The 11,207-nt window shown below is 35.6% G+C and overlaps 1 protein-coding gene across 1 annotated transcript in view; it reads right to left on the bottom strand.

Annotated features, from left to right (window-relative positions):
- Positions 1-167: 167 nt before the first annotated feature.
- The window catches only part of LOC306848584 (xenotropic and polytropic retrovirus receptor 1 homolog), a 68,783-nt gene continuing 57,743 nt past the window's right edge, over positions 168-11,207 (bottom strand). The window contains exons 10-15 of the mRNA XM_079383225.1: positions 10,516-10,684; positions 9,530-9,724; positions 4,964-5,130; positions 4,527-4,666; positions 4,072-4,293; positions 168-3,398 (exon numbers count right to left, since the gene is read on the bottom strand). Coding sequence (XP_079239351.1) covers positions 3,341-3,398; positions 4,072-4,293; positions 4,527-4,666; positions 4,964-5,130; positions 9,530-9,724; positions 10,516-10,684 — 951 coding nt within the window. The 3' untranslated portion in view covers positions 168-3,340. The remainder of the gene's footprint in view (positions 3,399-4,071; positions 4,294-4,526; positions 4,667-4,963; positions 5,131-9,529; positions 9,725-10,515; positions 10,685-11,207) is intronic.

The following is an 11,207-nucleotide window of genomic DNA, read 5'->3' as shown; positions in this document are numbered from 1 at the left end:
GTTTGTTTTTGAATGTCAAAGTTCACCATAGTCTAAATGAGAAATTGCATGACAAGTGTCATGTTTACTCTTGCTTTAGTCATACATTTTGAAAAAAAAAAAAAAACATTTAATATTAATTTAGTAACTGGAGTAAGTAAAGTAAAATAAAAATGCTGACACAAAATGAAGGTTTTAAAAATAAGCGTGGTTTATAAAACCCAAATATGACAGGATCACCAAAGTGTATACAGAAACACAAATGAGACCATCAGTGGAACATCATAGGAATACACTCAACATTTACAAACTACTCTGTAAAAGGGGGAACTCTGAGACATTTTCTTTCTTTATATATCTCTATTTAATCACAGAACCACAAGTTTTTTCTATTTTTCTTTAAGTCTTTACTTACTCAAAAGTACAACCATCTATCAACTACAAACAATGTCACAGTCAAGTATTTAAGAAGGGATACAACATCAAGATAGGAGATAGAAAAAATGCAGAGATATCAAACATCATGGGTTTAGCAAGCAATCAAGTCGACATAGTTTCCTCTCCATGAAGAAATAATGTAAGGGCTTGTGTATTATTCCAGTTCTGTATTTGAAAAAGTAAAAAAAAAAAAAAGTACAACATAAAACCCCTCAATTTTGAGGGTTCATCTCATAACATAACCCCTAGATAGGGTGTTAATGAGAACGTATCCCAATCCTCCCTCCAGCCAGATCAGTTCATAATATCATCCTAAAATCACCGTCACCCAAGTCCTGTCAAATGGGCACAAACCCTGGGGATGAAAGTGTTATGAGTAGAAATATACACCTACTGTAGATAAAACCGATCACATTCCATATTCACTAAAGCGTCTTAAGTTACACTATTTCGACAGAATTCACATATGTAAGACTGTGGAATTGTGACTAATCAAAAATGCCTTTCATCTACCATAATACTGCTCATTTAAAACAAGAGTCTCCAACTTGTACATAAATAATTAGTACAATAAATTAACCGGCATTCTTTTACACATTTAAAATGTAAAAAATTAAACTATTTACAGTGCAAAACAAAAGCAGCATGCAGGCAAGACAATTGGCAATGCATTACAAAAAGCACTGGATGGGGCAAATTTGTGCTCAGCATCCATATATTGGTTCAGAAAGTGTATCATTTCTACAATTTTTTGTGTGCCACTCGATAAAGGATTCAGTCAGTTCTCAGAGTCAAGAACTAAAGACAGCAAAGGATCATTTTGAGAACAACAAGATTGACATTTCATTAATATTAAAGGACAAAAGGACCGCACGTTAACACAGTAACACCACATTTTCAATGAGGATAGCACTCTATATTCTTTTGCAACTACAAATCACGTAGTTTTTCCTTTCTTCTGTGTTAGATTTATAATCCAATCTATGAACATTTAAATTTAGCCTTAAATGTGTTTAAGCAAAAGACACAATAAAAAAAATAAACTTAGTCAACTAAAATGTTACTCACAAACACAACGCCTGCTATCTGTACATTGTTTTTTCGTTAGCATTAACACTTTTCTTTTAAAGAGCAAATAAGAAGAGAGATTGTGAAGACAAACTCATCTTTTCATTTGATTTTAGTTACAGCTGAAAGATTGTGCTTGCAAAAATACAAGGACGCACGCTGTTGAAAGAGTATCAAAGTAAACTAAAAGCTGAAAAAAGTAAGCAAAACACATCAGCTAAAACAGCCCTGGTGTTTTTTTTTTTGATGACAACAATGGATATTAATCATAAAAAAGTCATTGTAAGTTAAAATGACAGTCTTCACTCTCTGCTATCGAAGCATTATGATAAAGAGGCGAAAAACAGACACTTTTCTCCTAAATATGCTGTTTGAAATTCAGAGACTATATATGAAAATGTATGAAAGACAAGGTAGTTATACCTGTCTTGCAAAAATATACATTATAAATGTATATTATAGATCACGTACAATCAAATTTTTTCATCAAAATTTAAAACTGATTCTAAAGATATTGCCACACTCATCAAGCATACAAATAATCAAACTGCGACCATAGTTAAAATGTTGGTAAGGAAAAAGCTTGTCTCCTCACCACACTGGAACTACTTTTTGATGCACAACATTTCAAATGGTTTCCCACAATACAAAACTGATATCACAACCATAAGAATTAAAATCGACTGGCAGTGTTTGCATTTCCTCTTTGGCTTGCAGTGGTAATAGCAATGCTTAATAAGTGATACAAAAAGCCATGTAGGAAACACATTAGTTCAATAAAAATGTGTGCACTTCCATTCAGTTTGCAGTTGGGTGGCAATTATACCTGAATCTTTTCAGTTTAGTGCATCATTGCATTTGAAATAGTTCACAGAATCATCCGATCTTTTCTTGCTTTTTTTACCCAAATAGAATTTCAAATATTATCCAGCAATGTCAAGTTTACTTATAGTAGTTTCACTGGTCAAAGCATCAATAAAAATAATAATAATATACATCAGCTGGAGGACAGCAGAAAATAAACTTTTCATTTAACATCAGCTATCACTCCCCAAAAGAAAACACACACACACACACACACACACACACTCCATTCTCTCAAAGACAAACCATACATGGCAAAAATATGACAGCTTTGATATCAAAGCAATGCATGTTAAAAAATAAAACATATTTGCATGTTAAATATGATGAAACAATAACTCTCTAAACATTGTATGTTTTTTTATGGTTTAGAAATATGAAGCATTTCCAAAAAGTGCCACCAGGGCCGTACTCTGATGTCATCATGACAACTCAAAAAAACAAATAAAATGAAAAACAAAAACAGCTAAAAGAATATAACAAACATCAGCTACTGAGCTGTTGTTATTTCTAAATGCGCTGCAGTTATAATATGCGACTTGAGTCTGTGCAGTGTGCGATATATTATTCTTTCATATGATATCTCTCCTCCCTGCAGTTCCTAGTTATTATTTTAAGTTTGTAAACAGTCATATGCAGTAATATAGATTCAAAAACCTAAACAAATGTACAAAAAATTATCAATATAGAGGAACAAAATGAAAAAGTCTAATAAAAAAAGTACCTTGAGGAAAATTCCACACTTGGCTTTTCCGTGCGTGTGTATTGTGTTGGATGTGTGTGTTAGTGTTTGTACGATGTCACTGTTGTGTCCTGATATGTCTCACGGCTGTTTTTGTGCTTAACTCTGTCCACTACTCTGTCTTTGGATGGTATGGGGAGTGTGTGAATATGTATGTATCTGTGTGTGTTTGGGATCAGGTGTGCTGAGGCAGCTCTGTGAGGAACCAATAGAAAGCAGAGACAGGTGGCTTGACAGCGAGATCTGGGTTCAGCTGAAGGCCTCATCATCCGTATCCTCAATGAGCACCTTAGTATCCTTCTTAGACCTGTCAGAGAAACACACATATATGTATATATATTAAAATGCCACTTACTGACCTCAGATGTTAGGAGTCAGTAAGATTTTGGTTTTGCAAAAATGTCATATCAAATAAATATTGTTCTTTTGAACTTTCAGGGGAAAAAAGGGTTAATGGTCATGGCTTCCACGAAAATATTAAGCAGCACAACTATTTTCAACATTGATAAAAATAAGAAATGTTTCTTCAGCACCAAATCAGCATATTAGAATGATATTTTTTATACCATAAAAAAGTGTTTGCGTTCTAGTTTTTGTGTGTGTCTGTGTGTGTAACCTAATGCATTTAAATTCTGTAGGTTTGGTGATGTTAAATATTATTTTGAACTTAAAATCAGGTAGTTTTATATTTTTAACATTTTTCTCAGTGAATTGGATTATGGGTGATGTTAAATAATATTTTTACTTGAATAAAATCATTTTTTTATTTGTAACATTTTTGCAGTGAATTGGATTACATGTTTGTTAATGAGTTAATGAAAGTTGTTACTAGTCTTTTCACTAGTCTTATCAATAATTTTATTGAATATGAATTATATACAGGTGTACTAAACAAAGCTGCCTATTTATAACTCTATGAAATATGTATGATACATACAACATAAAAATATAAAATAAAATCTAATATACAACTCTCTTACTGTGAGGATAGCAGGGGTCGTCGTAAGGACAGGCTGTAGCTCCGTTTCCAGCTCTTTTTGCCCTGCCTGTTCCGGACTCCATCCTCCTGGTCCATCATCTGCTCCAGCAGTGTCTGGTCATCAGCGTTTAGAGGAGCCACTGAGATGTCCCGCACCGCTCGGAACTCACCGCAGTTATTCAAGTGCTCATTCTCAAGACGGAAGAAGTTCCACACAAAACGTCTACAGGGAGAAAACAATTCAAAGGATTAAGAGAGAATGTTTTACAACCAGGTTTCCAGAAATGGGTTTTGTGAGGAAACTGGAGGGGGTATGTGAGTTCATGAAAAACTAATAATTAATTAAATCAGAAAAATGTCAAATAAAATAAATAATACAAAAATATTTTATTAACCAAGAAGCAAGAATGTGAATTTGAAAATTGTGAGAATCCCTGTTTTACTCAAACATCTCACCTAAACACTTCCAGAGGAGCTAAAATGGTAACCACGATGTCCTCGATGGAAGGAATGGCAGTCATGGAAGTCAGAGAGATCTGCAGTGTCCAGGCGAAGCGCAGGATCACATCTTCTATAATGGCACAATAGTAGTAGGCCTAAAAGGAAGATGAAGTGACATCATGAGAACTGGTGGTAACAGATATCAGATACAGATATCCCTGCTGAAAATGAAAACATCTTAAACCAACCTAAGATGCACAAACTAAACCAGTTTAAGAGCAGCAAACCAACTGATTAGCAGGATTATTTTGCTTTGTTCCCCAGAAGGTTTAAACCTACAACATTGTGCTCACCAGAGCAGAGTTTTGACCAGTACGCAACACATTTTACTATATGTTTTGACATTCCATATGGTGCATTAAGATGGTATATTATTTTCTGCCATATCTTACTTTATGTGGGTAAACAATCTCCTCTCTCAGGAAGGTATTCTCGCCTGCATTGCGGTCGAAAAGACCCCAGTCCATCTTTAGGTCCCAGATCAGTGTGTAGAGTGAACTGACGACTGAAGACAGGATCAGCATGTAGAAAAACACCTCAGCATCAGCATGTTTCTGATCTGAAACATGAAACAGGAAGTGAATTTGATATGACCAATGTGTCCACTAGAGGGAGACTGTTTACCATCCATCCATCCATCTACACTTGAAACAAACATCAGTTGCCCTGTGTCCCAATGTGCATACTACCCACCCAATCTGCCCTAAATAGTACTGAAAATTCACATAGATAAATTCACATAAAATCACATAGAATTTAGGACGGACAGTATGCACATAGGGATGCAGGTATGGATTCCAGATTATACATATAGTGTTTTTGTTTGAGACCAGTGTTTGCAGTACTAATGCCATAGTGTCTGTGGTTATTCATACAGGTCACTGAAAGGTCATTCAATGTCAAATGACCATGTAATATAATAATGTGTTTATATTATTAAAACAATGATACAATGGCTAAAATGCTTTGACAATTTTAAAGTTAAAAAATCAATACAAATATTTTTATATAAACTAAAATCTAGTGAACAATTAGCCTGTACTATTTTTACTCTCTGTTGCATATGCATATAAAAATGCAGTTTCTTGCAAACTGAAATCAGCATATTAGAATGATTTCTGAAGGCTCATGTGACACTGAAGACTGGAGTAATGATGCTGAAAATCCAGCCTTGCCATTACAGGAATAAATTACATTTAAAATATATTAATATAGAAAACAGTTCTTTTAAACTGCTTTAACATATTTTTACTGCATTTCTGATCAGATATGTATGACTATATATTGTGGTGAAAGTATATTTTGGATCATATAAATGAAACCTTGGTGAGCATAGAAGACTATCTTTCAAAAACGTCAAAAAAATCTTACGAACCTTCTGAACAACAGTGTATATCCATTCCAGCTAATTTTACATTACTCTTTCACAAAAAGAATACATCACATATAGTTCTTAATATTCTAACTCCTTATTCCCATTTATAAGAAGTATATAAAAATAACTACATGTAATTTAATTAGTAGCTATTTTTCTGCAACCAAGACCAATATACATAAATAACCCTGAAGTAGCTGTGTATAATCTGTTGAAAGGCAGAGGATGAAAGCTGTATGGGAAAAGAAATTAGCAGCTATTATTGATGATGAGGCATGGGAGAACATATGGAACCATGCCAAAAGATATCTATTTTGCAAAAGGGCAATACAATGCAAAAACAGAGTAGGCAGAGCTGAAATATAAGAGTAAGAGGCATCCTGCAGTACAATATTAGAGCATCGGCTTAAATTAATAGGGGGCGAGACATTTATCAGATAGTGGAACAGTGCAGGTCTCAGGTCAGTGAATGGTTAAATCTCTTAGGCCTCAGACAGCAGACGGGGCTGAATCTGGAACAGGCCCATCAGTCTTAATAAAGCCTTTCACACTCTGCCATCCAGGCGCCAGGAAACCGGCGGAGGACATTTTTCGCCAGAACACATAATAGCCCTGTCCATCCTATTTCAGCCCTGATCTATGAGTGCCCATGTTGAATATGGTGTCCCAAAAATAAAGATGTTCACCCCATAAGACCCTTTAAGAGTGCAATGCTAGTCTAATCTCTTCAGACAGGCCAGAGGCAATCATCTGGAGAAGCTTGGGCTGATTTTCAGTCTTTTGTTTCACACTTTATAATGCAAGATATTTCTATCGTCGACCTGATTGCTATTTTTTTTGTGAGCAATTTTACACTATTGACACACTATTTCCTTTTTTTTTTTTTTTGGATATTGTGCAGTTGCTTTGACACAATTTACATTGTTAAAAGCGCTATATAAATAAAGGTGACTTGACTTGACTTGACTATACTTAATATTTATGTAAACATGAACCATCACGACCCAAACCCATTTCCCAGAGGACCACAAATCCCTCTCAACATCCCTCTGAGTGCTTGGACACAGAAGAAATGGTTTTCCTTTCAACACTGACAGCTTTTAGGTGTCTTCGGTAATAGAGTAGCTATAAAATTAGAAGCACACAATTCCCTAAAATATCATTATATGCTTAAACATTAAGATTTGTACTCATAGAAATTACTAAAGTAGTCCAACATGTTCATTAGAAGGAGGTGACCCAATACTTTTGGCAATATAGTGTATGTTAACTGATTAATCTGTACTAAACTGTAACATTTATGCACATGCTGGGGGTTAACACAGTGAAGTTTACATAGTCAATCATCTCCATCTGGACCTTATGTATTCCTGGGTACATGTGGTTTGCATGAAACAGTTTAAACCTGTCTAATGAAGCCATCAGAGCAGGTAAACACCTGTCCATGTACAAATCTCTATAGCTCTACTCTAAAATGCTTGTTTAGATCAAAGATCCAGGTTTGATACAGAGTGAGAGAGAAAGAAAATCCAATCATATTTCAGTGCTTCATCATTATTCTAGCAATACACTCACACTGTTCTGTCTCGCCACAGGCAGGCAATTACAGCTCAACCTCCTCTGGATAGTCCATTTTCCTTAATTTCCTCTTTTCTTTTTTGCTGTCTCGCTTCATATTTTCTCTCCCCTTTAATCGTTTCTTAGTGTTCACATAGCATCTTCTGTTTGCATTTTGCTCTGTCTTGTTGGATGTCATTGACTTCTTCAGCTGAGCTTAAGATCAGATCGACATTTCTCATTAAAGTTTAAATTAAATCTTAGAGTGTATTGACTCTACCATTTCTACATTCACTTCTAAAATGAAATAGAGCATTAAATTTGAAAGCAGGTGTAATGGGGTTATTGATGTATAAGAACCACTTACCAATGCAAAACTTGTAGTCATAATGCCAGGGTGCAGGGTGAGTAACACATTAAAATTCACCATTAAAGTTCACAAAGACTTATAAATCATTGGGACTGAACCTACAACCTTTAGGTTGCAAATCTAGATTTTAACCATAAGTCCACTCGACACGTGAGGAAACAGTAATAGAGTAACATCTCTAACACTGATCTCAATCTCACACACCTGTTGGGCTCATGACTATGTTAATTTAAACATTACTTATGCTCAGACATGTTGCATTCCTTTGGGATTAGTTTGGATGAAAACTAAAATAAATTGAATCCACAAACTCATTTATCTGGGCAGCTTACTAGAGCGAACATCAGTTTCAATTAGGGCACAAATGATGGAGGTGATTTCTGATGCAGTCATATATTAAACAGGCTCTCTGCCAGGAACATCTCGAGCGGATCCTAATGAATGCATCAAATGCGTGGCAAGGTTGCCATGTTGGGTTAAATGCAGCGTGTTTTAGTCATATGAGGCAGATGCTCTGGGCTGCGGTCCAGACTTCATGTATATCACCGATACAGAGATGTTTCTAATACACACTGAAGTCTAGAGCAAAATGTACCCATGCTTGATATTTAAACACTGACATTTAAGGGAAATAACCAGAAACGACCATGTGTGCATATAAATAATGAAATGGATGAAGCGGCTTAGCCGAGTGCTTTGAGATTGATTTGGGCTACGGGAAGGCATGGAGGCCGACTGTTTGATAAGAGAGAGTGAGACAGATAGAGAAAGACATGTTTGAGCAGCAGTCTTTGCACTTCAGATGGATTTCAGTGGCAGAATAATAAGACGGTAATTGTAGATAGAGACGTGGGATATGTCTGGAATCTTAATGGCATGCTTTTAAACTCTTTAAGAGTTCATATGATCTGAACGTAAGATTATTATGTGATCGAATGCATAATCTGGTGTTTGGCGACAAATGAGTTTTTATAAAGCAGGCGGCTCATTTTTAAATGCATAAATGTAATTCCAACCTGTTTCCTACAGCTCTTATTAGGTTATAAAAATGTCCCAGTCTTTGTGCAATTCATCTCTAGCATAAAACGTAGATGCTTGCTGTTTATGTTGCTATATAAACCAAGTCTCTAACAGACAAGGACAGGCTCAGGGTCATTTTTTCTTTCTCTGCTTTTCTCAAAACATGCTTTTGTTGCCCATTCATCTGTATCTGTAGGCAAACAATGGCACCCAGGTGCTCTCTTTGCACTGAATATTCACATCAGAGTCAGAGCAAACCAGCTTTAACCAGATTCCACCAGGACAAAACTTCTAGAGCTTTTTTAATCTTCTTTAAATGTATAGTTCACTCAAAAATGAAAATTCTGTCATAAATTACTCAACCTGTTGTTCCAAACCTGTAAGACCTTTGTTCATCTTTGGAACACGAATTAAGATATTTTTGATGAAATCCGAAAGCTTTCTGACCCTGCATAGTTAGCAACGCACCTGCCGTCTATGCAACCTTTCAACTGCATTCACCGAACTTGGAATCGACTGTTCATACTGTTGTTTTGTCAAGCTGATTATAACACTTGTAACATGCTTTGATAAGTAAATGTACTTGTTACATGATTACGTAATATTTGTAATTAATTGTAGTTTGTTTGTTTTTACCTTTATGAGTTCTGTAGAGGGCTGCAAATGTGACCACAAAGAAGGTGGTAGAGTATTTCCCAGCATTCACCAGGTGAGGGAAGGCCCTCCTGGTGTCACGGTAACGTCGCAGGCACTGAACAAACCGCAGCCAGGCAGGCAGACAGTGGATGATGGCCCGAACTCCATAAGAATAGCTGTTACACCTTTCATCACCTTATGTAGGAGGAGACAATTATGAATGCACATTGATATTTCCAAGACTGTACTCTCAATATTGTAGTAATGTTAAAGCATATACAAACACAAAACCATAATTTTTATATGTATTTCTAGAAATTAAATGATGATTACAAAATTGCAAAAAGGACTTAATTACAATTTTGACTTGAAATCTTATGCATTTAGTTTTGATAAACTGAAATATATTTACATACATACAAAAATATGTAAATACGGAAATTACAAATTGTCAAAATGGCAAGAAAGCCAGAAAATGTGTGAAATTTACAACTGTAACAGAATCGAAATTCGAAAATTATAAAATTATAAAGTTCATTAAGAAGAAGATATAATTTTCTAAATATTTTGGGCCTATTCATCATATTTAGAAGTAAAATTCTGAACACTTGACCAGACCTTACTGTTGAGCTCTGTTGCTCACATTCTGTTACTTGCTCATTCACTTTCCCTCCTCTTCTTTCTCAGTATTTTCCTATTATTTCTGAGCTGGTGTGACACATTTCTGCACCATTAGACAGCCGCTGATGCTCTGAATTTCCTGGTCCATTTCACATGATAAACTCCATTGAACCTGAAGAACTCCTGTCTATGTTGACACTGCCAGTACAATCTTAATTCATGTGCAAGAGCAACTAATCATAACCGGCCATTCATCTACCATTACATCTAATGCTGAAATTAGGATGGTTCAACATGAACAGCTCAGTCAGTCATGTCAACTTGAATCAGCACAATACAGGATGGCTTCATTCTGAATCAATTACCATATGTGGAGGGCAGTAAGCCACTGCGATCTCCCCACTGCAGCTCCATGCTGTAGTAACAGACCAGATACTCCAGATCCGACAGCACAATGACCAGAGAATTGAGTTGATCTGCCAGCCAGAAGTCTGCAAATTCCACACGGTGGAACGGGGCGGTGAACACACGGAACTACAAACACAGAAAATATGAAGTTTAAATATTTATAATGTATACAGTGCTTAAGGTAATCATTGAGGACAATAATAAAAAAGAGAAATCATCACAAATGCTTTTGTCTCTTAAAATGAGGTTATGTATAACAGTTCATCCCTGAGGCAGAGTGAACTCTATGAGACAGCGAGCGAAAATCTTAATGAGAACTCAGCTGGCTGAAAGCAAATCAATGGGGTTTTTATTGGATGATCATCTGCAATATCATCAGCTCTTTGGCCTCAACAATAAACCAGCTTAAACTGTGTATAAGTAATAATGGGGTTAGATGTCTTGCACCATTAATCTAGCAAACTGTGCATCATTTTGTCACATGACCATACATTTAATCATACACAGCTGCCTGTGATTGAAAGATGCACATGAGAAAAGTAATAATAACAATTTTAATGCTAAAACCCATTTTAAAATAGGTTATACGCCATGTTGTATTAAGTTACTGAATCAAGTATTTTTCCCATGTGTGACTTCAGTGTAATCA

This window comes from Barbus barbus, assembly GCF_936440315.1.
Source record: "Barbus barbus genome assembly, chromosome: 28".
NCBI lineage: Eukaryota > Metazoa > Chordata > Actinopteri > Cypriniformes > Cyprinidae > Barbus > Barbus barbus.
Note: the sequence above shows the minus strand (reverse complement) of the source record. Positions and strands in the feature narration are given on the sequence as shown.